This window comes from Netta rufina (genome assembly GCF_964035555.1).
Source record: "Netta rufina genome assembly, chromosome: 25".
NCBI lineage: Eukaryota > Metazoa > Chordata > Aves > Anseriformes > Anatidae > Netta > Netta rufina.
The window spans coordinates 3,483,508-3,511,504 of NC_140149.1; the positions used below are offsets into that span (position 1 = coordinate 3,483,508).

Sequence of the window (27,997 nt, forward strand, 5' to 3'; positions counted from 1 at the left end):
GGGCAGGACGAGACCGAGGGCGGGCGGAGCGGCCCAAAGCCGCTCTGCGGGCGGGGGGGGGGGCTCGGTGGCGGCGGCGGCGGCGCCGTGGCCGTGGCTGCGGGCGGCCGCCATGTGGCCGTGTGGCGGGCGGCGGCAGCGCCGCTTCGGGGGCGCCGCGGTGCTGCTGGGCGTGCTCTGGCTGCTGGCCCGCAGGTGGGAGCCCGCGGACGGGTTTTTGGGTTCGGGGGGGCTGGGGGAGGACGGGTTGTATCAGGAGGGGGGGTGTGAGGGGGTGCTGGGGTCCGCGGGTGGGTGCTGTGGGGTGGTTTTTGGGGGGGGGCAGCGCCTGAGGGGCGCCCACCCGGCACCCTTGGGTGCTGCTGGCCCTCAGCTGGGCGCCCGCCCCCTCACAGCGCCCTCCCCTCAGCCCCTTCCCGGCCTGGCGCTCGGGGTCCCCTCAGCATCGCCACAGCGCCTGCCCTTCTGCCCTTCTGCCCCCTCCTGCCTTTTTCTGCCCCCTCCGGAGCAAGGAGATGCTGGTGGAGCGCTTCAGGACCTGCTGCTGGCCACAGTCCTCCTGCCTGAGGCACCGCGACGCCCAGGGAGCTGCTGGGTGACAGCACAGCGCTGGGGGTGACAGCAAGGCTGGGTTTACCAGCACCCAGATCCTGTCTGCACCCTGCGTGTGTCCTAACGAGGCCGTACGTGCACAAATTACCCGGTTTTTGACGCTACAGAAGACCCCTGAGAAGTCTTTGCTTGATTAGGGGCGAAATTCTGCTGTGGCCAGGCTTGGATTTGTGCCACGGGTGTTCTTAGCAGAGGATTATCGAAAACCGATGCATGGTGAAAGCACAGAAGCCTGTCTTCTCCAAGAGTGGATCTGCTCAACGCCCTGTTCATTGGCGCCCAGTGTTTTTTTCCTTTGGCTCAGGTCGCCTGAGAATGAGCCGTGCGGTGAGGAGCACGGGTCTGAGCCGTGTCGAATGGAGTCGGGACCTCTCTTGCCACAAGGCAGCGAGCAGTGAGTGAGGGCAACTTAAAGCTTTCACTTTTCTGAAGGCAAAGGATGCCCAAAATAAACAGCCAATTCCTCAGAGGCAGCTCTAAGTAGGGCTTATAGATTAACTGCAAAGTCCCCTGTCCTCTGAAGCACATCCTTTAGTCTTGCCAAGGAAAGCTAATAGCTTTGATGTTCCCTACCACCACCCCATTTTGACTTTCTTTTCCGTTAGCTTTTTCTCCCAACTGTTCTGGGTACATGGCAGAGCAACACCAAAGCTAAATCTCATCTCTGATGCAGAGAGAGCTCAGCTAGGCTTTTGTTTCACAGGCATGAGTGCTGTAGTGTAGCTGTCTGGCTTAGCAGTCAGCTGATGGCTTTCTTATTCCTCTTGGAGTGTTTCCTGCTTCAACTTACATTTTATAAAGACCAACTGCTAAGGACTACATCTTGTCCAACCCAATTTCAAAGATTCTGCTCTGGCAAACTCGGACATCTATAGCTAAGTATTTCTGCAGCGCAGTCTCACTGGTGCTGTGGTCCTGGCTTCAGAGTTTAAGTCCCAGGCTGCTTCATGTTTTGCAAAATACCCAAGAATTCCTTTCTGTGACCTCCATGAGATGGCTGGCTGGAGGTATTGCTGTCCAGAGGTGGTGGCAATGAGAACCCGTCCAAGTTCAGCGACAGTGAAGGAGAATTAGTTACAGCATGTGCAGATGTGGTGCTTCCCCACTGAGGTCTCCTTCACAAATCATAACTGAGTTGCTTTTTGGGACAAAGGCATGTTGGAGATTAATTTGAAAAAAAAAAAAAAAAAGACTTTCTTGAATCAATGGCTACAGAGGGATAAAGTAGGCCAGCAAGCTTTAGCAAAAGGACAAAAAAAAAAAGATTCTTTGAAATGTTCTGTTGTTACAGAAGTGAGAAGAAATCTACTGGGAGCTATGCGTTGCTCTCAAGAGCTGGTACAGGGCCCAGGGGGGCTCTCAGCGATGGAAATCCAGCTCATGGTAACAGGATGAAACTCTGCTGAGTCAAGGAAGTTTTTTTCTGGAGAAGCAACTTGAACAGATTGTAGCGAGAGATGCGGATTTCAGGATATCCAGGATAATCTGTAGAAAATCTCAGGGACTTGGAGGCTTCCTACCCGTTCTCTTTGGTGAGAGAATGCACTGGAGCCAGGGAGGTTTGAGGTTGGGAACTTGTTTAAAACTTGCCAACTAAGTGCTGTCTGGGATTAAGAAGATGAGCTTAAGTGATTTGTTTATTTTTATCTGGCCACATATGCTTCCCGAGTGCTGCGCTCCCTCTGCCACTGGTGGCCCAGTTAGCATCAGTGCTGTGTGCAGGTATAACTTCGGGCTTTACCTGGCTCAGAAGTGGCTTTGAAACTTATTTATTTCCAACCTAAACTTTCGTAATTGGAGCTTTGCCTCTCCTGACCCCTCTGAGCTTTCTGCCTGGGGCTCACCACAAGCAGGCAGATACAGCTGCTGTTTTGGGATCCAATGTGGGGAGTTTCCACCTGTGCAAGACTGCAAGTTGGAGCAGAGAGGCAGCCAGTTCTGCGTGTGGATCGAGAGCCACCTCCCCTGCTGGTGAAATTCACAGTAACTCCCTGGGGGCAGTGCTGCTGTTTCCTAGCCTTAAGTCATCATTCTCTGCCTGTACGCGCTATCTCGTGTAGATAAGCATTTCTGATCCTGTTCCTTTGCCCTTTGAATATAACAGCTACGTGTTTTATGCTCATTTCCCCAAGCTGCAGCTGCACTATCCTCATAAAACCCAGCTTTGCTGTTCCTGCACCACCTTCTGCCTGGGGTGTGTCAGATTTCCTTGCTCAGCACTATTTGTAAGCGGTTCGATCAAAGCACGAGTGCTCGTTGACCGAAGGCAGGGAATTTCTAACCTACACTTGCTTTTCCAGGTATTACCCATGCCTGCTGCCTGTTGTTTCAGAGGCCTGTGAGAATGCTGTGCTACACAGGTACTCTGTGCTTGTCAGCCAGCCCTTGCAACCTGTTCAGTCTCAGCTTTAGTTGGCTTGTAGTGCCCTTGTCTTGTGCTGGAGGACAGGTAAATCGCTGCAGGCTCCTGGTTAGTAATCCCTGTAGGATGTGAATTCTGAAAGGTCCTCCCCCTCTGCTAACAGCCGCTCTACAGATAGAGTAGAAAGCAGCCAGAGGCTTAGGTATTTCCCTCTCCCAGTGTGACATTTCTCTGAGATGTGTGGGTCCTGCTTTTCTCGAGACTGGAATTCATTTCTTGCATCTGGCTGTGATGATGTCTCCGAGGAACAAGCTGCTATTGTCCAACTCCTTTGTGTATTCAGAGTCGTGGCACTGGGGTGGTCTGATGGAGGCAGTGTAACTGCTTTGGTTCTGGGCTGGTTGATAAAAAATATCCTCTTGATGCAGCCAGAAAGGACCAGGGAGCCAGGCAGGGCAATAGGAATAGCTTCTTGCATGCAGGAACCAACCTGAACAGAGCTGTGATAGCACAAGTATTCAAGTTGGTAGGTGTTTTGGAGCCCAGTGTCTCGCACTGTTTGGTGCAGTTCTTTTGCCAAACAAGTTATAAAAGAATTAAAATAAGCAGCAATACAGGCAGACATAAGTCTGTGCTGACAGCAGACTTAATCTGTGCTGAGTGATGAATTTGATCCAGGGGGTTTCTTTAAACTGAGGAAAAGGTTTGTTCCTAGTGGACAGGTGAGGGTTCTTTATTTCTTCCAAGCCTTGAGTTGGAAGGCATCGGAGTGGTGCTCGTTGTCACAAATACCACGTCACTCAACTCTAATGTTACACACGCTTCATGAAGACATCCGTTTTTCATAAGCATGAGGCATTCAGGGTAGCAGCACTGAAATGCCATTGCTGTTGGAGCGGGGATCAGAAAGTCAGGCAGTGTTTGTCATCCTACAGCAAAGCGGGAGGCCTTAAATGTCAGCAGTCATAAAAGTTTCTGCTTGTGTTGTGAGCGAGAATTTCCCCATCTCGTGTTTGCAGCAAGTTAGTTTCATGATCTCTGCCTGAGTGTGTTACATTTCAGTTGCAGAGCGTGGCAGAGTGGCTTGAGGCACTCAGGATGGAAGTTAGTAGTGAAATGAGAATTAAATACGCATCTTGGGCAGCTCTTTAACACGTTTTACATTTTTTTTTTGGAAAACCTGTATGCTGTATGTGACAATAAGCATCGTTTGCCTAGGTTGGAAGGTGAGAGCTGATCCTGCCAGGTGGGGTGAAATGAGCAGTCTCTCTTAGGGGAGCCGATCTCTTTACCAGAGGCCGGATGCTCATCTCTCTCTTTCTCTTCTAGGTTTAACTGGAGTGAGCTGATCCCTATGCGGTTATGGGGGAGGACCCTCGGCTTGCAGACAGAGAACTCTCAGTTCCTGCTGGAAGGCATGCCGTTTCGCATCTTTGGAGGCTCGATGCACTATTTCCGAGTCCCCAGGGAGTACTGGGAAGACCGCATGCTTAAGATGAAAGCCTGTGGTTTAAACACCCTCACGACGTAAGTGTCCCTGCTGTCTCATCCCTGTGACGTGCACCTAACAGCCAATTCCCTGCTCCGTGAGAGCTGATGGGGCCCTAGCAATGTGTTTTGGTACTTAGTATGGGGAGAAACTAATTCCTTCTTCTGCCACAACCTTTAGCATCTGCTCTCTGCGTTTCCCTTCTAGCCTGTTAGGTGCTTCTCTGAACAAGTTTCTCCAGCTGGTGGATGTGGGCTCTAGGCTCAGGTGTTCCCTTGGTTCCTGTTTTTCCCTGTTCCTTTGTGCTGTGCCAGCAGCTTTACCCCGAAGCAGCCTGTGGATCTGCTGTAGTGCCTGATGAGGGGGATTTCCAGCTGGGATGTTTAGGAACAGCTGAGGAATGCCCGCATTAAGTGTTCAGGGGCCTCTGTGGTGACCCGAGTGTTGCATTTTTGGGAACGCTGCTCCATCACTGTAGTGTACTGAAAAGAGTAATGGGGACTGGAGTCTTCTTTACCCATCACACTCAGCAGTGCACTCAAACACAGACCTGACTCATCAGACACACTGGAGGGTGCCTTCCAAATGCTGACACGATGTGGAAGGGTCAGGCCCTCAGCACAGCTGTGATTCAGAAGCTGCTCTGGAGAATGAAAGATCCATGTAGACAAGGCCCGAATTTTAAGGTGACTGTAGCCTGTGTCTTCAGAATGTGGTTTACATAACTGCAATATCTTTTAAGGTAGATTTTTCACTTAAATGTAGACAGTAATTGCCACTTCTCTGTGCTGATCTCACTACATTTGACAGTCTTGAGAAATTCAGGTAGTGCAGAGAACAGGAAAAGAGCCTTAACGAGAGAAGTGCTTATCAGAAAAATGAAAGAAAGGCACGGATAATATTTAAGCAGGGACTTTGTGATATGTACATGCTGTGATTGCTGAATCTGTTACTAATGAAGGGACTGCACAGATTTTTTTCAGCACTTCACAAACACGGTGCCATTTTCAGTACTTCATTTGCACTGCCCTAACTCTGTGTTTCAGGTATGTGCCGTGGAACCTTCATGAACAAACAAGAGGGAAGTTTGACTTCACTCAGGACCTGGATCTAGAGTATGTGGTACAGACAACTCTGTTATTAACTACTCTGGGTTTGAGGGGAGGGTGTGCATGTTGGCTCTGGATGAGGGTGGCATTGCCAGCAAAACCTTGATCTGACAGTGGAGACTCTCATTTCTTCCTTTGCTTTCTAGAGTCCTGTAAAACTTAGAGGTTTAGCATCAACCCAGTACCGTTGCTTCATTAAGCAATTATCTTCTAGTTCTGGTACATAAATTTCATGGAGACTGGCACATTAGCAGTGCATGAAGTAGGGATTCTTTAGTCAGACAGTAATTACTTTGTCTGCATCTTTAGGGCCTTCCTTTCGCTGGCAGCTAAAAATGGACTGTGGGTGATTCTGCGTCCAGGACCTTACATCTGCTCTGAATGGGACCTCGGTGGTCTGCCCAGGTAGGTGTGAGAATAGTTCAATTAATGCAAGCCTGTGGGACTTGGGAAAAAAAGAAAACACACAAAAATCATCTGATCATACAGCTGAGCCTCCTTCAAGGATTTAGAACGGATGCCTGTTAGATGGGAACTACTTGCTGTGTCCCCAGAGCAGGTGAATACTTATAATGTTATTGAGCTCTCCTGTGGAGCACAGACAGTAAGCCTGGAGCCATAATCTTTTCTTTGAGCAGTTATTTTTTTTTAATAATAACCGTGTTATGGTTTAATGGTCACAGCAAGAAAATGGAATTGAGGAAACCCATCTTCTAGTGCTGTTGCAACTTGATTGTCTTCATATGAATAGTAATATTTGCAGCTTCACGTAAGAATTTGCTTTATCTCAGGCCCAGTTAAAAAGTCCTGCTAGAACATATATATGACATACCGGACTTTATCAGTGCCAGCCAACTTTTCCAACCTCCTACTATATTTTCTCTTAAATACACAGCTTGTTGGTGCGAGGCTTTGGGAGCTGTGTTGAGTACGTCAGCACCGAGGCTTGCCTAGTTACTAGATCCCAGTGGAACCAGTGCCAGGCTACGTAGCACTTGTTTTCCTTACCTTTGAAGAGCGAAAACCTCAGTGGAGACACTTGACAAAATTGAAGGGTTATTTCTTTTAATCTTTTCATTGTTTTTCAGTATGCCCTGCCTTTGGCATCCTGCATAGTTCGGATGCAGAACTGTGACTGTTTGATCAGGGACTTACTCCTGCTAGCATGGCTACTTGTGACCAGAAGTAGTAGCAAGTTCTGTATTTCATTATGAGAAGTGCACACGTTGCCAGTTGGTGCCAGGTCGCTGAAATGTTTCTTTATCAGGCAAATAAAAAGATTCTGATAAAGAGCAACTATCCTAGTCTCATTTTACACATGGGGAAGCATAAAGAGGCTGTGATTTTTGTAAGCCCGCTGGGCTGAATGTAGTGTGCAGGAGCTGAGTCTTTCAAACCACTAGAAGCTCTATTAGTTAATGCCTTTTGCAGAGGCAAGGAAGGGGCAAGCTTACTCTGCTTAAATTGTCACAGCAGCACTTTGTTCTGCGCTTAAACAAATTGCCCATTTCTGTGGTAGCCCCAAACAGCTAACTAAATCTTGTAAATCAGCAGTTGAAACCGTGGGACTAATTATGGGAACCTTTGCTTTGAATGATGACTGGAGTTTTATGAGAGAGCACTTGGTTGTAGAGCGCCCTTGGGGATGTAGGGAATTCCAAGTAACCTTTAGAGTGGTAAGCTTACCTTCAAGTCTTACTGGGAAAGTTAATGAAATGAGCTTACATCTCAGTGCTCAGCCTGAAATGCAGAACTAAAAGAAGGGTAACAGCTTGGCAATTGCAGTCAGGACTCCTCATTTAACAGCATGAGTGGTGGGTAGCCCCAGTTTGTCAGATTAGCTTTTAAAATGATTCTGTAAAAACGTTCCTGTCGTGAAATATCCCTTTGCTCATGGCACACACAGCCAGGCAAATGCACTCCATGTACACCCCATACTTGCAGTTCTGTGAGGGGTCCTTCCTTCAGCAATGAAAGGAAGGGGTTTCAGACCCTTCCTGTATTACAGCGTGCTGTACAGATACAAAGTTTCTTTCGAACTTGCCCATTTTCTCTTCCATAATCTCCACTGAAGCCATCATTTAGGCAAACACTTCCTCTTGCTGTTGCAAACAGCACGTGAAAAGCAAGCAGGGCTCTGTTTTACCTTCTGTTTATATTTCCATATAAATGTCTGCTTTGTTTCCACAGTTATGTTTTTGTAGTGGAAAGTATCCAGCATAGCATTCCACTTTTAGTTTCTGCTCAAGAGGAAAAAACTTTTGACCCACAATCTGAATGTGTTTTGGTTGGGCAGAGGGTTTAAGAGGAAACTGAATAAACCACAAACGGTGTTGTTCACTGACTCACTGTGTTGTCCGTACCTGCACTGTGCGCTTAGCCAAGTGGCACAAAAGGATTGATGATTCCTGCCCAAATATGACTTAATGTCAATGAGTGGTGTTACCTCTTGCAGTCCTGCATGGACATGAGACTTTTTAATAGATCCTGTTTGCTGCTTTTCTTGCAGTTGGCTCCTGCAAGACCCAGAGATGCAACTGAGGACAACGTACAAGGGCTTCACCGAGGCTGTGGATGCCTATTTTGATCATCTAATGCCTATTGTAGTCCCTCTTCAGGCAAGTACAATCCATTTCCCTCTCTGACCACAAGTGGGGATTATCTACACAGACGACTGCTGGGCTGTAACAGCAGCTTGTTGAAGCAACAGCGAATCTTCCAGCTTCACTTTAGGAACCGCTGTCAGCTGTAGTTGCCAGTGTCAGCTCTGCAGTTTGAGCCATTTGATTATGTTCTGTAGACTTTGGGAGGAGGTGTGGGTGGAGCTGACTCCATCTGAGACTTGTGCATCTTTCCTGCGAGCCAGCACCACCGTGATTTTGGTCCTTCTGATTAGAAACCACGGTGAACCTCTCCTTTCCCTTTCCAACAGTACAAGAAAGGAGGCCCCATCATTGCAGTGCAAGTGGAGAATGAGTATGGTTCCTATGCCAAAGACCCGAACTACATGGCCTATGTTAAAATGGTAATGTTGGCACGTTTACTTATTTCTGTGACGAATCTCACACACAAACTGCTTTCCTTATGGTACTTTCTTCTGAATAACTTTTGAGCGTGACTTCAGGAAGCCTTGAAAGCATCAGTGCATAATCCAGCTGGATTTCCCCTGGTATTTCTTTTGGTAGAGGACAAGACCCCATATACACCTCTCACTACTGACAAACCAGAGTGCTCATGGGTTCCAGAGAAGAGGGCAGTAGGGAAATGGAGTATCCATAACACGTAGCTGGCCTTGAAGAAGCTGTCTCCTGCTGGTCCAGTTCTGTTTCCCTTGGACATTTAAGAAGGGTTTCTCCGTTCTTGTGCAATCTGAGGCTCAGTGTCAGGCAGGTTAATTTGCCAAATGCCTCCTTTATTCTCGTCAGTCAGAAGCTGATGATTCCCTGCCTCCAGGCTGCATGATCAAGTGCTGGCCAGTACCCAAAGAGGCGAGGTTCTCCAGGCGAATCTAACATGGCTCTGACTGACCTGTCCATTTTTCCCCAGTACGGTAGCAAGGCAGACAGTTAACAAGATCTGCAGTTATGTCTCACAAGGCTTGCTTGTTGTTTTTTTTTTTTAATTTCTTTTAATTGAATGCCTAAAGTGTTACAGCACCTAAGAGAGGTTACCCATCCAGCAGTGTATGGGTATGAACTGTGTGTCCCCTGCTCCTCTGCTACAGCATTATCAGATCCTTCTGAAACTTTTAGGGTACTCAAGCGTTATCCTGAGTGCCCTGAGGGTAGTTTTGGATCAGGTCATTTTATTGCTCAAAATGTATAGAGGCTCTTTAACCAAAGAAATCACATGGCAAGAGTCCTAATCTGCTTAGAGCTGTGCTTGTTCCTGCACTAACTCCATCTTGTGGAGTGTTTTATTACTGCTTAGAAAGTTAAATATGGAGTACACATACAAACAAGTTACAGTTAATTGCCAGCCTGAGCTGATACTGTCAAAAATGTCTGTTTATCTACATAGTTTCCCTCCCGATGTCCTAGACCCAGTGATAAGCATGTAAGTAAATGGCTTTCAGGGCCCTAGATGAATGGGGCATAGAGACTGGTGTCTGAACAGTGTGCCAACCCCATTCTTGCGTTTCCATATCTCAGTGATGAAAGAGCTCACGGTGCTTCACGGACTTGTTGGAACAGATAACGTTTCCTTGCCAGGCATGTGGGTGTATTTTGCAGTGCTGTTTTGTTAGATTCTGGTATTGTGGGCAATGTACATCTGAGGAACTCTGTGGTTAAAGAAGAAAATGTGGGAAAGCTGGATTTGCAGGGGGTTGCAACAGGGTCTGTTGAGGTTTGGGCCCTGAGCTGTGGATGTGGCAAGGTGGTTGCTTCACATCTGCACCTAGCATGTATTACCACGTTGTGATCCTCCTGGAATTAGTATAACCCATTTAAAATGAGCAAACAGAAACCCAACAAAACCAACTCACACAACATCTGAAAGCCCTGTCTGTATCTTGCTCTTTTGGGTGCAGTGTCTTCACCTTCCAAACTGTTTAGGCCATCAAAGGGTGTGCTGCCTCCTCGTCCAAACAGTGTGATCTGGGATTAGCTGAGCACACACCTGTGTCTGCCTCAGACGCTGCTGCTATTCCTGGTTTCTCTGCTGCACTCTGAAATCCTGTAGTGCATTTCAATGCGTTTCAGCTCCCTGCCGTTGCTCTGGTTTGCGCTTGATGAGTAAAAAAAAAATAAAAGGAAGGCAAAAACTTAGCACTAAATGCAGTGCTCAAAGAGTCATCTTAATAGAACTTGTTAGAAATTCCAGTGTCTTCAGCAGCTGATTTTTATCAGGTAATAGTAGCTGTTCAGGTATTCATTTAGTGATGACACGTTGATAAACTAGCCAGGTTGTCTTAACTCGGAATTGGGTTTGTCTTTAATGCAGATTGTGTGTAAGGCTCCAGTCTGCTCTGTATGCACAGCGTGTACGGGCATGTGCAACCTGCAAAGCTTTGTTTAAACATACAGCAGACACTGACTAGTTGGTGCATGTGACACGGGTGACTCCTGTGTGAACTCCTCTATCTTTATCACCATTTTACAGTTAGTGATTGAGTATCAAGAGTTTGAAGGCTTGTTTTCAGAGCTCCTTGAAGCTGATGGAGTCACTTTCGACACAGGTGCAATGGAAAGGGGTTAGTTTGCACCTAGGAGTTCCTAACCCCTCTTTCACACACCAACTGCTGTTCTTTCAAAGGACAAGCGTAAGAGAACACCCCTAGTCAGAAGAACCTTGGGTGTGCATACATTGTAAAAAAAGTTCAGAGTGCTATTGCAGACAGCCCTGTGATATTGAAGAACTCATAAATTCGTTCAGGCAGGAGTATTCAAGAGCAAAGGTACCTGAGCTGTCCTGGGGTGGATATGTGCACTGGCAAACCAACATTTTTCTCTTATCAGCTTCTGTTGTTAGACTGTAAGGAATGGTGATTTGGTTTTATTCTGCCACCTAAAGCATTTCTTTTCATGGAATGCAGTGAAATCATTAAACCAATTTCAGCAGATAAAATTCTGATGTGTCAGTGAGAAGCTGATCCAGCTTTTAGAAACAAAACAGGATTTTTCAGTTGTTTTTGAGCTGGAAAAAATAGGCAGGGAAACTTCAGGAGTAACGAGAGGTGTCACAGGGATAATATTTTTTTATTGGACTATTACTGATTTCAAGTACCTGTCTTGCTTTCACTAGAGAAGGTGATAATGTAGTTTAATGCTTTAATATCCTGACAAATACAAAACTCAGGCTGTTAACACAAAGGTTTTCCCTCTTTTTAATTTAGGCCCTGTTAAGCAGGGGGATTGTGGAACTGCTGATGACCTCAGACAACAAGAACGGGTTATCCTTTGGCTTAGTGGAAGGAGGTATGTGCTTGTAGGAGAACCAGGTAAAGCCGTGTTCTTTGTTGGGGCAGCAGATGAAATCACAGAATGTTGGGGGTTGGAAGGGACCTTGAAAGATCATCTAGTCCAACCCCAGCCTCTGAAAGGAGAAATCCAGCCCCTGAAGGAAAGCAGAATGCTTCATTCACCAAGCTGCGCCCCTAACTGCCTCCTGTTTGTGGTAGGAGCTCCAGCCACAGAGGAGGGACCCCTTCAGCTGTGTGGTACACACGCTGAACAAAACCAGCCCCTTCTCAGAAGGACTGAGTAATGTTTTCATTACAGAGTGTAACAGTGATTGCAGGATTGCTCCACAGGGAGGCAGCCTCTCTGCTTTCAAGGATTTCAGATACTTACAGGCTAAATGTCTCATACAGGGCATCAGTACTTCCCAGTGAGGTTAGTCAGAAGATGGCAGTGCCTAGCATTTCTTCATGCTGTTTCCACCAGATTAAAAGGCTGGTTTTGAAAATAGTACTGCTTATTGCTTCACTTGAATCTACGTTAAATAAGTCTCCCGGCAATTACTACTGCTAATAATTTAGTGCTAAGATACCTGCTCTGCAGTTAAGAAGATAAAGAGTCCCTCAGAGCCTAGCTTCTGAACTCTAACTTTCTGGAAGCCTAGCAGTAGTTTCTGAGGTAGCCTTGTGTTCTCGGTGAGTGCGCTCTATAGAGCACATCCCTAGGAGGGTATCAGATGTGCACAATGCAAAAGGATTTCCACTTCCTCTTTCCCTTAAAACGTGTAAATCCATTAAGCGTATAAAACACTGCTTAGCATCTTTCCTGCTTTTCACTGTGGAAAAAATGGAGGTACAGATGTTGTAGCCTCACCGTGCCCTAAATCAGGCTCCTTGGGGGTATAGGGTGATGCTGGCTTTCAGATTTCTGAATGCAGCTCAGCTGGGATTTACTTAGCTACTTGATCTGTGGTCTCTTGGGTGTTTCTGCCAATTGCCTGCCTGAGTAGCCATTGTTTCCCCAAATTAAGTGTTCAGGGTACAGTCCTGAGTTCTCCTGTTGTCACTCAATCATAAATACCATTAAGTTTCTAATCTCAGGCATGGAAATGATTAAAAGGAAATTTTTTCTTCCATCCTTCTTTTCCTCCTCTTATTTTTATATGAAAGTATGAGAGGGACAAATTCAATAGCTCTGAAATCCACGGGCCTTCACAAGAAGTACGGCGACCCTCTTAATTTTATATTTCTGGAGCAGAGCAGTTTCCAGCCTTGACCACATCGTGTCACCCTCATCCTGCCAGCAAGCTGACGTTCAGAAGGGCTGGTGTGGAAATGCCCCGTGAGCCCTCACCATCCTCTCTGGGAGTGTTTACTGCCTCAGAGCTCATTCGTGCTTGGAGCTGTCTTTTCCACCGTGTTGCATGCTGAGAGCTCTTTGATACCAATTTGCCTCTTAGATGTCATAACAATCTGCTCATTAGAGTCAACATGTCAAGTAATCAGATGCATGGGATAAGTAGGGCTCGGAGTGCTACAGCAAGGCGGTTATGAAAATGCAAAGGGGGAGAGAACAGAATCCAGTGTGAGAATGCTTAAGAAAATAGAGAGGAGACTCCTTATAGAAGCTGAAAAATGTTGTGGTCCTGTGAGTTTGTTCTGTTCCTCAATAGTGTACCGATTTCTTTTCAAGAAGAATTTAGGTTCTTGTTAAAGTCAGGAGCAGTCAGTTTGGCGCTCTGCAGAGAAAACTGTGTTGTAGAAGGACCTGAGAGTACGAAGCTGTTGCCTAGCACTTAATCAGTGGTTGTAGCAGTGTTTCGGGGAATGAGAAGGAAAGCTTTGGTTGTTGTGGTCCCTTTCATGCTCACAGGTACAGTGGGACATCCCATGCTGTTGGGAAAAATTCTCGGTCTGGGTATCTGTGCAGCTTTCACAGTCCTCCTCCCTTCGTGGCACAGGCAGTGACAAGAATGCCGAGCTGGGTGGCTCTAAGCTGGCCTGGAACAGCCCTCCTGGGAGCTGATGGGTGGCAAAAAAGAACTCTGAATTCCCTCCAGACCATAGCTGCTGCACCACATCGGAAAGCAATGTGTGTTTGGAAATTACCTACTGTGGGAAGGGTGGATAAGGGCTTGGGGACTGGTTCTCCACACCTTTTACATCATTTTCAGTCGTGTGCTGTTAATCTGTGTGCAGAGCAGAGTTAGACATGTTTGCCTTCAAGATCGCAAGCTAATGCCTTCCATCGATGCTAAATCCACATTTTGTTTTGCTTTCCCACTGTGTTTGCCTGTGCTAAATTCTTCAGCTCAGCACACTATGTAGATGAGCCTATTAACATCAAGGTATAAATAGTGAGAAGCTTTTGCTTCTGGAAGTATTCTGTTTGAAGTGCTCTGTCTGACACAACTGGGGCTGGGTTTGATACCAGCTCTCTGGTAAGGAGTCAGTGTTTAAAACAGGATCACATTGCTCCTGCAATTTCAAAGTTTCTTGGGAGAAACATCAGAGTGACTGAGGGGTAGAGAAGCAGGAAAATGAATCTAACATCTCGTAGGGGCTGGGATGTGGGTACCACTACTGCCTTGGGATGCATCAGCTGCTGCAAACCGGGCTTCCCATGCTGGTGCTTGAAGCTCACGCACCGACTTTCACTGTACATGCAGCACACACCAGCTAGATGCCTGTTCCCCCGTGCTGCGCAGGGCAGGAGCCCAGATAAGCCTTCCAATTACAACTTCTGTCTGGTTCACTTGTGCTGTGGTTCCTCTCGCCCACCCCCAAGGCACGACAAGCTGGAAGATATTGCCTAGGTAGAGATTCCTGCGGCTAAAGCCTGGGAGATCAGTGCGGCATCCAGATAGGACTTTCTAATAATAAGTTTGCCTTCATGTGGTGCCTTTTATCTGAGGATCTCCAAGTGCTTTACAGCCTCTAATTAAAGCTTGTGACAGCCGGTGAGGTGCTCTGATGCTCTCTCTTTCTAGTATCTCTGAATGTCAGAGCTAAAAAGCTGCCCTGCAAATATTCCAGCGTGTGCTGTGGTCCACTTAGATTTTGCATACGGAGTGAAGGCTTTGATGGGAAATCTCCGAGGAGGTTGTGTTTGTGGTTCAGATATGTTCCTGTTCCCCCTGGGCTCGTGTTGAGCTGGTGCCTGGAGAGGTGCTCCCCTAGGCGAGAACACTTTGTATGTGTCTAAATTAATAAAGGTTTTTCTTTCCTTGATAGCACTGGCCACTGTTAACTTTCAGAAACTGGAACCCGGTGTGCTGAAATATCTGGACACAGTACAGGTAAGATGCAATCGTATTTTGTTCATCCAGATTTTCCAGGACAGCATTGCGAGTGGTATTTGGGAACTGCTGTTCTTGTTCAGCTTCTCTGGGGCCATTTCCACTTTTATGATGGTTATGAAGCTAAGCCTAGAGCCTGTCATTCAGGCAATAGGAAGTTTCAAAGGCCTGTGCATTTAGCCTCATCTCAAGAGAAAATTGGTGCTCCACAATTGGAATTCTTGCTACTCTTTGAGTGAAGGCAGCAAACCCCTTGTTACTCAGGCTTTATAAGGACTGGGTCTGCAAAAGGTTCCTACGTAACCAGTTAGAACATTCTGGAGGGGCATTAGTCCAGCTACTGTGCTAGAGCATGGCACAACCACACCAACTGCTGTAAAAGAACAGGACACTGACATCTGGTGATAGATGCACTTTGTCACAAAGCCACGAGCTACACGAAACTAAATTATTCCTCTTTCCTTGGTTGAATTTGCAGGTCTGCTTGTGTATGTCCTCTTTAATGCCTAACAGATTTGAGTGGCTGGTAATTCTTTTCTGAATATTCAGTGATTGATTAAGTAATTAAAATGAACATGTTTTGGCAGGAGAAGGCACTCTCCAGAAGGCTTTCTGGCAAACATATTTTCTGTAGTGCTGGTCCAATGTGTACCAGTGGGGAGGACAAAGGAGAATACAAAGCACAAAGCTGGTGGAGCTGTCTGGATCACTGAGCAGGCGTCCTGTTTGAAGGCCCTGATCTGCCTTGCCTACCAGGGCTTCTGTGGTTCTGTGCCGTATGCAGCTGCCGATCCCCAAGAAAAAGCCACAACTGTCAACCAGGCAGCACAAAGTTCAGCTGTTTGGCTTTCCAGGTTCTAATTCCCACCTTCATTGCTATCTCTGTGTTGAAGCACTGATACCCAGTGATCCTACTTTGCAGTTAGTCCTCTCTCTAGGTCAGTGGTCTCTCTCCCAAGCTCTGGTACCCTGATGCTGTGGAGGCCCCCAGGAGGAGGCATCTGGACTGACCGTACTCATCAAATGCTGGGGGCTGACCTGCTGCAGTTCTTTCAGGGTACTCTGTGAGGGGTATTTCAGTCATCTTTAATGCCTCGAGTTCAGTGTAGGTACACAGCGTGGTAATGGCATGCTGTGTAGAAGAGAGTCTTGGCTCCCTCAGGCATTTTGTCCTATTTCTGCTAGGACCTGCAGCAGAGCTGATCAGAGGAACACTTGGATTTCAGAAACACTTCCCCAGGAACTTCACAGCAGCACCTTCCACACAGTGCAGTCCCAGGCTCTTCCTGCGTGCTGAGCAGCCCAGCCTACCTGGCAGTAACAGCGCTCACTGCAGAAAAACATTCACATTTCGTGTGTCACTTGAGCACCTCGAAGTCCCCGTGCTGTCAGAGATGTGAATCAGCATGAAAGGGAGAGGGAATTGCCTAACGAACATCTGATGCAGAAAGTACCTTGGGTGATGCTGGAGTAGTGAGGCAGGAACAAGTTTTGTTTTCTAGTGACTGGTTCTCTCTCTCCTTGCATCCTTTGTCTTCTTTCCCTGTTGCTCTGCTAACGCCAAGTGTCAGCCTGGAAAGTTGTGAACAACTGACGAGTGCTCCTGGCCACGATCGATTCTGTTCTGATCTCTTCCCTTGGCTTTTGCCTAGACTGTGAAATGAAATCTGCTGTTGGCGTGCTGAAAGCTGAATCCTGCCACTAACTTTCTTTTTGTACAGGCAAAAGAGGCTCTGCTGCATGTGCTTTTGCTTTCTTTAGGTCTTATAAAACTCCTCAACCCTTGCAAATGAACAGAAGGCACCTTCCCCACAAACTGAATATACAAATACAACACGGCCCAGTAAAAGCAGCTCCTCCTTTGTCACACTTAGTACTGACAAGATAGGAAGCCTGTCATTTATATCTGCAAGGATTATGAAGCTGTTACCTCTTGTTATGGTCTCTTATTCCAGAGGACAATAAAACTTCTTTGACTTGTTTACTAGGGACGGATTGATTAAACATATTACCAAGAGCCGCTCTGAACCTGGAACAAGTAGATTATTACAGGCTCCTGCAGTTGTTTTCTCCTAATGAAACATGAGTTTCTTTAATGCCACTTACCTTGGCCATTTCATGTGACATCAGATAAAGCCCCTATCAAATAAATGCCAAAATTGCCTTGACTAGAAATAAATACCAGGAGCAGAGAGCGCCAGCCAGGCCGAGCACACGTTGTTCTGTCCGGTGTGATGGGGCCGTGTGGAATTCGACAGGAGCTAAGGTAGCTGGCAAGCAGTGACAAATAGGAAGCAATAGCTCTGTGTGCAGAGCCTTTTTAATGAATACCTAATTCCTGCAAAGGCTAATTCTTTCCTGCCAGCACCATATGCAGCATTAAAAAGGCATTAAGCCGCTAAGGTCTGCTGTTCCTACCTTGGCAGGCATTGGCTGCAGTGCACCTGCAAACTCTCAGCTGGCAGTGGCGTAGCTGATAAGTAGACATATATAAATGTCTTTTTCTCGCAGAAGCTAAACAGTGACAGTTGGTTTGTCTTTTTGCTACGGCTCTACCAAACAACAATAGCCAGAACTGTTTGGTAGCACCTGATTGTGTGCGGCAGTGGTTTTTTCATCCCTAGAAGAGTATTTTTCTGCTTTTCCTGCCTTTTCTGGATGTTACTGGCCCACATTGTCTTGTTCTTCATTTGTTCAGAGCTCTTTAGCTGCTTTTTTTCTTCCAACTTGAGACCCGTTCTTGTAAACCATGCCCTTGAACTTCATTTGAATAGTGATTCCCTAGAAAACAGGGATGAGCGCAAGGCTCCCTATGTCCGTTTTAACTCTTTGTTTTTGTTTTGGTGCAGAGAGATCAGCCAAAGATGGTAATGGAGTATTGGACTGGCTGGTTTGATAACTGGGGAGGCCCTCACTACGTCTTCGATGCAGACGGTGAGCACCATGCAGTACTGTAGAGGGAGGAATTAATGCTCTGCAAATGCTTATGGAAAAATGACTCACAGCTTTTTCAAATACTCCCTCCATCTTGTAACTTTGTGCGAGTCTTTGTGCGAGTCTTTGTAAATGAAGAATCTCTCAGTGAATGGGTCACGTTGCTGTGCCTTGGATTTTCTTTAGAAGTGTTGGTTAACAGCAGCTTCTTTTTTAATGTTTGTTTTCCAAACCATTTTTCTTTTTATTTATTGAGGAAAGGCACTATGGGCTTGTGCAGAAAACCAAACATCTTAAGATGTTAGTGTCAGTGTGTCCCAAGGCTTCATGCTGTTCTATGTTGATGTTAGAAATGCAACCCAGTGCTTTAAATCATCCCTTCCACCTCCTGAGCTCATGTAAACACTGTGAAGACTTTATTTGTATTTTGTAAAAAGGCCATCTTTGCAGAAGTTTTCTGAAACCCCCATCATAATGACATTACTTGCTAGTAAATAAACGTTCCTTATGAGGGGAGAATTATTTTACCTTTTGTAGGAATATGGCAAATGTACGTCTCCTGCAACTATGGCAGCTTCTGTAAAGTAGCAATTTTTCCTCCAGTGTAGAAGCTCATTAGGAAGGAAAGCTAGTGCTAAAAAAATAACCCCACAACCTCCAGAACATCCAACGTACAGCGAAAGCAGACCTATGTAAGACTACTTTAATGACTGGTTCATCTTCTGCTGTTGTCTTTGGAATTAGATCGTTGCTGTGTTGAATTTAGGAGTACAATTGAGTAGCTCTTACAGCTCTTCTGATTAAAAGCAAAACTCCTGCTCATGTCCATGAGTTTCACTCTGTCACCTCTATGAGAAGTATATTTGCATTTATTAATCTGTCCCAGTATGTCAGTGGACATGCTGCCCTTAATGAGGGCAAAGCATGAATCACAATACAAATCACTGTAATTACACAGGCATGCCTGACTGACAAGGACCAGAATACTTGTCTGCTTTGAATTGCTGGAAGAGTGTTAGCCTAGCTTCTTGGTCTGTGGTCTTCCTGGCACTGCCCTTCCTTTACAGAAATGGTGAATACTGTAGCAAGCATCCTCAAATTAGGAGCATCCATCAATCTCTACATGTTTCATGGAGGCACCAACTTTGGCTTCATGAACGGTGCTTTGGAGACTGATGAATACAAGTCAGACGTCACCAGTTACGGTGAGTTTTGTTTCACTGCCTTGCCCACACACATCCTGTGAGAGTGCAGCTCGGGCTCCCCTTTGGGCCAGTTAGAGTTGACAGAAGCATGGAGAAATGATCAGTACATCTCCCCATGATCTCCTTTGTCATGGAGAGATGAATTGGAATGTGGCTCAGAAGTCTAAAAGGGGGTTTACATTAGGGTTTCCTATTTCCACACCCATTCCAGGGTGTGGAGGATCCCTTCATTCTGGACTGGGAACAGAAGTCACAGATAATTGTGTTGCTTCATGTTATGTCCAGGCTGGCTCTTCTTTCTAGTGAAAGCTGGTGATCTGAGATGCCATTATGTCTTTGGTTTCACCAAGCCACGTTGTACTGTAAAGCTCTTTTCATCCCAGCAGCCCATGGTTGAAAATTGATCCTGGGTGAAATGATGGACACATGTGCAGGTTAGATCTCTCGAAGGATGTTGTTCCCCAGTAAGTGGGCCTTCTCCAAATTAAGAGAATCTGTATGCTTGTCTAGCCACATCCACGCTGATAGAAGCCTGAGTTTCCATAACACGATGCTAATTGTCTTGGGCTTTTACTTCTTAGATGACAGTGTGTGTGAAGGCCATCCCAGATGTGTGCTTCTTTTTCAGATTATGATGCTGTGCTGACAGAGGCTGGAGACTACACATCCAAATTTTTCAAGCTTCGACAACTCTTCAGTGCAATCATTGGTAATTATAAATCCAAGAGCCAAAATGCTGTTCTAGCCCAGGGCGCTAAATCAGAGACTTGTGCAAACTGGCCCTTCTGCTGGGGTCCTGTGGCTCTGGTTGGCTCTGCCTGGGAGCATTTTCCACACATGGGAGGGAGGACCAGGGACATCGGGTATTTTGTCTGCTATCAGCAGGCAGGTAGCATTTAGCAGCTTCTGTCTGTGCCAGGAAGTGTATGTTGGCTAATTGGAAGTGCAAATCTGAAGGGAGCACCACTGGTTATATTATATCTTTGTTAGTGTACCTCAGTGTTTTCTGTTCCAGAGCCAGACAGGTGGCCATTGTTGCAGAATAACTGTAGTTCTCACCCAGTGCTTATACTTTCTTATTTTTTATTTTTTTGCAGCAGATACAGGGCTCTATAATGGAAAGACTGATCAAATGAAGTCTAGAAGGGCCTTAAATCTGTGACCTTATGCATCTGAAATAGTTGTTCCATCTTTCTTTCCTTTTGCATCACAGGCCAGCCTCTTCCTCTCCCTCCCATGATTGAAAGCAAGGCGTCATACGGTGCAATCCTGTTGCATCAATACATCTCTCTCTGGGATGTGTTACCGTCTCTTATACAGGTAGTACGACCAATTCTAATACATCTCAGCACTAAAAGGCATCACCTCTTAGGTGGAAAAGACAGTGCACTGGCATGTTATCCTGTGAGGATAAGGGTGGGGAATGTTTTCTCAAGGATATGCAAAGGAGACACACCTTTTTATCTTAGACTTTTTACTGCTACTTCTGTTCTCCTGGGATTCCAGTTTTGCAAGTCCTTGGCTCCCTTTCCTGGTGCCTTGTCTTCGTTGCTGTAGCTTTTATGGGGTTGTAAGGTAATTCAGGTTGGAACAGACCTCTGGAGGCTTATGGGGTAGATGTAATCTGTGGCAGAGTGGAACACCTATCTCAGTGAATTGCCACTAAGTGGCCTGTCGATGCTCAGAGGCCACTTCTGACATTAAACTTGTTTCTCCTTTGCAGCCTGTTAAATCAGAGTTTCCAGTTAACATGGAGAACCTCCATCTGAATGATAGCAGTGGGCAGTCCTATGGATATGTACTCTACGAGACTGTCATATTTGGTGGTGGACACCTGCATTCGAGGGACCACGTCCGTGACCGAGCACAGGTAAAGAGGACAGGGAAACTCTGAGTAACTTCACATACATCAACGCTTTGATCTTGGCAGCTGGGTAGAAAGTGGCCCAACCATGGAGTAAAATAAATGTGAGGTTTTAGATTAGAAGTGTGTCTTGTTCTCTCAGTTCTCAGTGAAGTCTCAACCCTTTCAGCTTTCTACTGAAACATCTTTAAACATCAGATTATTGAATGTTCTGATAAATGTTGTTTGTGAATCTTTTTTCCACTAGACTGCATCAGTAACAGAGCTGTGGAACCTAGGATCCAGTTCCCAGTAGAGACAGTTTTCTCCCCAAATACAGCTCCAATAACCAATGCAACACACGATTACAGTATAATTGATTAGATGTTGCTCTTCTCCCTTGTGCTCTGTTCTGCAGGTGTTTGTTAACACCATGTATGTTGGTGAGCTGGATTACAACACCGTGGAGCTCTCCCTTCCTGAAGGACAGGTAAGTGGGGATTGCTCACAGCAACAGTATGTGGGTAACAGAACCAAGACCTCTAAAGAGACGTAGCTCTCAAGAAGGCACCCCCCACGTACTCCATTTAACTAGCTAGGATGGTACTCTGGCACAGAGAACAGCTGTTACACCCTAACTAGACACAATTTCACTAGTGAAACACAGCACGATTTCACTACCAAGTTATTCTTTGCAATTAAGATACGTTTTTTTTGAATACTCTGCCATGGAGCAGATCCAAGTCAGTGCAGTCCCTGCTGTGTAAAATTTGCCAGCCTGCCCGCCACACCCACAAACTGTAAACATCAAATGTAGGCGCTCTGTGTAAATGAAGTCTTCCGTGTTCGTGTCCATGTTCGTCTTCCTCAGCACAAAGCAGGGGCTTTGGGGGCTCTTGCACCTGTTGGGTCTCAAATGAAACGAGGGGGAATGTCTCCCTCCAGCTCTGATGGTAACCTTAAGCTGGCAGAAGCTGGCAATACAAATAGGATATTGACTGGATGCATGTTAACAGAGCTGTGCGTGGCCTCTAGGACTGTGTGAGTGGGTGTATGTGCTAGATGTTGTTCTTATGACTCATGGCAAAGCTACATGCCTGCACTGTGTCAAGCTCCATTTCTGGCTCTGTGTGTGTGAAACCAGAATGGTACTTAAAATTTCAATGGAAAAGGAAAAAAAGAAACCTTTTCTTGAAAAGACTGAGTTCCTCAGCAAATAGATGAATTGCAACTGCCAAAGGTACGGTTGCTACCTCATCTCCTTAACACCTCTACTGACCTTTGTTTATCAAGCATTATGGCTGATGCAGCACATGCTGTGCTCTGGTCTAGCTGATGCTCTTCCATTTCTTTTTTTGTTTTTCTTCCAGGGATTCAGGCAGTTAAGACTCTTAGTAGAGAACCGTGGTCGTGTCAATTATGGCCTGGCACTGAATGAACAGAGGAAAGGTAAGTTAGGTTCTTTGTTCTTGTAGCCTCAAACTGTCCTAGATAGTTCGGAGTTCAAGCACTGTAAAACTGTCTTTCTTGAGCACTTTACCCAGAATCAAGCTGAAGATCCAGCGCAGCTATCCTAGTTATAGTCAGGATGTCGGGGGGACAGTAAGATAGAGGGAACTTGTAAACAAACAAACAAAAAACCAAAACCCAATGAAACAAAAAAACATACAAACAAATAAAAAACACAAAGCCATCAGTGAATCTTATTCTACTCCAGTTTTGCCTGGTGACGTTAGGGTACCCATTTCTCTTGCTCTGCAAGCGTGTTACTTCAGACAGAAAAGACCTTTTCTAATCTCTGCTTTCCCCTGGGGTTTGATACTGAAGGATCATGGCATTTTAAAACTCACACAATATTCAACACATTCAGGAGGAATGAATTGCATCCTGTTGAGCAGAATTTGCTAAAACGTTCAAGTCCATTACATACAGTTGTGGAGCTGGAAGAGGTTGAAACCCCAGGATTCTATTTTAGTGGGGAAATGTATGCAAGAAGTATACAAAATAGACTAATGGAGTTAGGCATGTGACTGTACTAATTTTATTTTACTGCAGAGGAGGTGAATAAAGCCTCTGCTGTTTAGGCAGTCTCAACTGCAGCCCTGTAATTAGGGAGGGGGCTTAGACTAGGACCAAGATTTGACCACTCTATGGAGACTACTTAAGAAGAGAGGGCTAAGGGTAAATTACCTGTTAAAGTGTCTTAAGACCCCTAGATGAAAAGCAGTGGATAAGCACTGGACATTACTGCTTCCACCTGTTAAATTTTGCTGTTCCTATTAGAGAAGTAACTGATCTACTGCTTTAAAAAATCTATACATGGGCAGCTAACTAAAAAACTGCAACAACAAAACCCCATCTGCTGTGCGTGCCAGCAATGTTTTCTGCTTGGAGGGTGTTTAACGCCTTAGTGAGTTAAAGCAAGGGAGGGAGTGGAGAGGCCAAAGTATAGTAATGTTCTCCACTCAGTCTGGATGAGCAATGGGACCATATGGACTCTAATTCCATTGCAGAATGTGGCTGCTTTCCATCTCCTGCTGTTCCTCGCATTCAAATAGGAAAATCTATCAGCTTTAGCTGCTTTTCAACTCTTCATTACCCCCATTGCTCTTGCAGGCTTAATTGGTGACGTCTTCTTGAATAAAACCCCCTTGAGGAACTTCAAGATTTACAGTTTGGAGATGAAACCTGACTTCATGAAAAGGTTTGTGGGATTTAAAAGATTTTTGTTGCTCATTTGAAACTGTTTAGCAGCAGTACAAAACCTAATCAGTAGCAGTTAAATGTGTATCAGAAAGGCAATGCTACGTACAAGTAGGTCAGTGAATTTTTGCACTGGAAGTTCCTTGCTGATACCCGTGCTCAAAATAACACAGACAACTGTACCACTTTCTCCCTGCCATCACTGAGGGGCAAAATGTATTCCCACTGTGGAGGGTTTAAAGACTTCCTCACAGCCTGCATTGTAGGGTTAGATCGGGTAGGTAAAAGTGTGGCTTACCCAAAGGGGTGGGTCCCGGCACACCCACGTGTTGGAGAAGGTGGTGCCTTGCTTCAAATTAGCAGTCTGGCTGATATATTTAGTAATTAAACTCACGAGGGAAGGATTAATTCTAGGGAGCTACTAATAGTACATTAACAAGTCCAGATGGCTTCCTCTCTTCCATGCTTTTGAAGTTATTTTGCTTTAATTCAAGGAAGACTGAATAAGTCTTGTGGGGTAAGTCAAGGAGCCTCCGTTAGGTTTCTGTTAGAAAATCTTAGCAAATGTTTAAGGCAACAGATGCCCTGTGGACTCCGGCCAATGTTCCAAAAAGACTATTTTCAGTCATGTTGTTAATACAAGAAGATAACACATGTGCATCCCCTAAGATATCACAGCTCCCACATTTTGTGTAGGAAGGAGAGGGAGGCGATGTTAAACTGAAATGGCTTTTAAAAGAAAAAAAAAAACAAAACACACAGCATCTTGAGGACAAACTTAACAGGTGCTGGGGTACTACATGAAGGACTCTTATTGATGGGGTAACCTGCATAACCTTTGTCTGCAGAGTTGTTTTAGAAGAGTATTTCCAGTCAGGGACATTACAGCGAGTGACCTGCCATGCCCAAACAAAAAGCAAGATTAGTCAATGCTACCGTCAGTTACTGGCAATTGACCAGTAGCAGTGAAACACAATCAGCTTACAGTCGCTGCGTAGGAGGATGGAGCGCGTGGTGTTGTGAAAGGAATTGTCATAGGCTTTTAGCTGAATAATTCAGCAGCAGTTAAGCTGCACTGGATCAATAAATTCCCTGATTCCAAGAGATGCAGCTCATAAGGGTTGGAAGGAATGTGTTCTGACACAAGCTCAAGGCTTCTGTGGGACTTCTACGCTCCTTATTTGCTGTTCTGTTTGTCCTCTGCTCCCAAATTGTTGCCACAGGTAAGAAATAACGTCAGATTGCCCCCAGTTACCGCAAACTTGCATGGATGTGTTCATGTTCCATGATAGGATTGGTTTCTTGTAATTGCATACAAAATTAAAATGCTGTCTCTAGATTGGCAGACCAAGCTTTCTTTGCTTTAAACAGGATCAAGACCCAGGTATTAGTTGCATGACACAACTTCAGCATAATCCCAAACATTTGATCCCAAACACAGTCAGACGTTGTGAGTCCTGCAGCTAAAGCTTTAGCACAATTTCAGGGGACGGTAGATCTATGGAGAGCGTGCAAGAAAAATGCCTGAGATTGTCTGTATTGAAGGATGGGTAATGATTCCAGCCAAGTATTCAGATACTCCTGACTAGATCATTGTTTGATCATCAGCTCTATGCAGTGCTGTGAGCACTGTCTTAACGTTTCTTGAACACATTGCAGTAATATGTAAATGCAAAGAGCAGTTCAAATTCCAGTCACCTGTAAAGAATGTGTCAGCTTTGCTGCACTGCATTGAGCCTAACTTCACAGTCTGTGCCTTAGCAAGCCTCGGTTCTGTGGTTATCATAAAACAAAACCACCTAGCTTGCTGTGTTCTATCAGGGCAGGAAGGTCTGTTTTGAATCGTACCAGTTCTGCAGGTTTTAGGTTAGACTGTGCAGGCCATGTGCATTTAGCAACCTTGTTGTATAAAAGCTCATCCACGTTGGTTTGAAATGATCCTGAGGCTTCTGTTGGATCTCCCAGTGCTGCCTGGTGCTTCCCTGCTGTTAGCTAAGTTTGGTTGTTCTCTTACAGCTTGCAGCAAGTTGCTGGATGGAGTGCGGTCCCAGATTACTTCATGGGTCCTGCTTTTTTTCGTGGAAGGCTGTGGATAGAGCATCAGCCACAGGATACTTTCTTGAAGCTACAGGCAAGTCTTTGTCTTTCCCCGCCATTTTTTTCCTTCAAGGTTTTCAGAAAGCTGATGAGAGAGGGCTTTGTGTAACAGCTCTGCATGAGACAAGGCCACTGTCTAGTCTTCCTCTGATCTTTGAGAAAATTATCTTGCAAATTATTTTGAGGGTGCAGAAGCCTAAAGCTGGCAGGTAATTCTGTTCAGTCTGTGGTGGCCCTGATGAGAAAACGTGGGCAACGCTGACCCTGCAGAACTGCTGATGAATGGTTAGTCTTGTTCATTGATACACAAGTGCTGTTTCTTTTCTAGTTGCAGAAGATTAATGGCCACAAAAAATAAAGGGGGTGCTAGTTTTATCCCTGTCTCTTCATGTGGTTTGGGAAGAATCGCTTCTTTGTAGACACAGCATGAGAGTTAGCATTCACGTCTTGCATCTGGGGAAGATTCCTCCTCTTGCACAGAACACAAGACAAGATATTAACTATTATTAAATTTCCTCCTCTGATTTCACTCCCTTAGAGCCACCCCCTATGGTTCAAGCTAATCATTATTGTGCCATTCACCTCTCCTTTTATGATTTGTTGTAATTTATGCTAGTCAATAGCAATACAGTAGTCCTGTCGCTTGGGAAATAGGTGAGGGAAGATGTTCTGTGCTTAGGAAGAAATAAAGATATGCCTGTTTGAATCAAGTTTTCTGTGTGACCATGAATCACAAATTGCTTGTTTTTGAAAGCTTTATCTTTTTAATTAATTCTAAGAGCGTTAAGGATAGCTCCCGTTCAACAAGGCTTGCTTAAATGTTCCTGGTTTCAGGGAGTTGTACAGGGAAAATGAATGGAAAACCTGCACGAAGTGGCTAGAAAGAGTGCAAGTGTTAAAGTAGGCTGAGTTTCCTCTGGGGATGCCAGACACAGCTTCATCAGTCATTCTGTGTGGTGTCCTGATTCCAGGGCTGGGAAAAAGGAGTTGTGTTTGTCAACGGTCACAACCTCGGCCGCTACTGGAAAATTGGACCTCAGGAAACACTCTACCTTCCTGGCCCCTGGTTACAGAAAGGGAACAATGAGGTGAGAGCCTTTGGTGGGGTTTCTCTTTTTTGTATTAGTAAAGATCCTGCTCTGGGTCACATTCCAAAAACGCGTGAAGTGCATTAATTAGCTATCTGCAGCTGAGACCCATCACTACAACAAAGGAAGGAGACTGTTATCTCCTAAGATCCGTGAAAATTAAGGAAGGTGCTGCTCTAAAGCTGCGAACGTGGCTCTGACAACCATTAAGACATGAGGAGGATGCCAGCTGAACTTCAAAGTGCGGCATCAAGTTCAAAATCAAGACAAATCTGATTTGGTGCTAGTTCATTTTCTGCATCATGTAGTGCTGCAAAAGAATCAGTTACTGCTCAGACTAATATTGATCGGTCTCTTCAACTGATGCTTCCTTCCCCTGCCGTGATTGTATGCCCTTTACCTCTATGAATTTTTTAAGTAACTCGGTCTTTGTATGAAGGTACATTACGTGTCCCTCTCTCCTGCAGATTGTCATTTTTGAGGAACGCACTGCAGGACGGATAATTCAGTCTGTTGACATACCTTACTTAGGAAGGACCCAGTATGTGGACTGATGGGAGCTTCTTTCCCGTGTTTGGTTCATCTTGAATATTCCTGGTTGCATGTCTGGGGACACGATGGCCCGGGCACTTGGGCATCTTAATTTCCACTAGACCCAGGTAAAGGATTTGCTTGTTGGCAGTAAGCTCAGAAGAGAGGATGGGCCCCGAAGGAACCAGAGTCCATTGTTGCGTTGATGGATGCAGAAGCTCAGCTGCCTGCACTACCAAGGACCCGTGGCTCGGGCGACTGTGCATGATGTTACGGACAGTCTGGTGAATGTGGGGAGTAAAAAAACGCTGGAGGTGGGGAGAGAGAGAGAGAACTGAAGCCATCTGAACCAAAACCTGAGCCCAGCTCTCCAGTGACTAAAAACGCGTTATTACTGGCCTCTTTGTTTTTATAATTAGATAGGGAGAAAATAGTGAACATGTGAGTAACCAGGTGTGGAAAACTGTTGTTGTGCTTCCAGGCAGAATTTAGCAACTCAGTCTGCGAGAGGCCATGACTTGTTCACTTGTTGGAAGCCAAGTTGGTTGTCAAATAAGTTAACTTCGAGCTTTTTTTCCACTAAGTTTTAATATGGAGGTTATCTCTCTCTCAGAAAAGAAAAAAAGAGTTTTAAAAAGTCAGATGTGTTTTTTCCTCAATCAAACATATAATTCTGTTTCAGGTCAGGCAGGAGTGAGAGTTTCCCACCATTCCCACCCCTGCCCTCACTTTAAATCACCCGAAGATGAAATTCCCCCTTGTAAAGCAGCAGAAATCAGATTTTGGCTCTACAAGAAGCAAAGGGATTGCACACACAGCTGTAAAT

The 27,997-nt window shown here is 45.5% G+C and overlaps 1 protein-coding gene across 1 annotated transcript; it reads left to right on the plus strand.

Moving 5' to 3' along the window:
* Positions 1–81: 81 nt before the first annotated feature.
* On the plus strand, positions 82–27,816 carry LOC311218722 (beta-galactosidase-1-like protein 2). The gene is made up of 20 exons (XM_084301537.1): positions 82–195; positions 4,304–4,501; positions 5,510–5,578; positions 5,882–5,977; positions 8,082–8,190; positions 8,505–8,597; positions 11,409–11,490; positions 14,706–14,770; positions 17,620–17,704; positions 18,772–18,909; positions 19,538–19,618; positions 20,123–20,229; positions 20,633–20,779; positions 21,171–21,242; positions 22,123–22,201; positions 23,369–23,456; positions 25,472–25,586; positions 26,524–26,640; positions 27,108–27,181; positions 27,323–27,816. The coding sequence occupies exons 1-20, from the start codon at positions 113–115 to the stop codon at positions 27,375–27,377; spliced, it is 1,953 nt and encodes a 650-aa protein (XP_084157663.1). The 5' UTR covers positions 82–112; the 3' UTR covers positions 27,378–27,816.
* Positions 27,817–27,997: the final 181 nt, after the last annotated feature.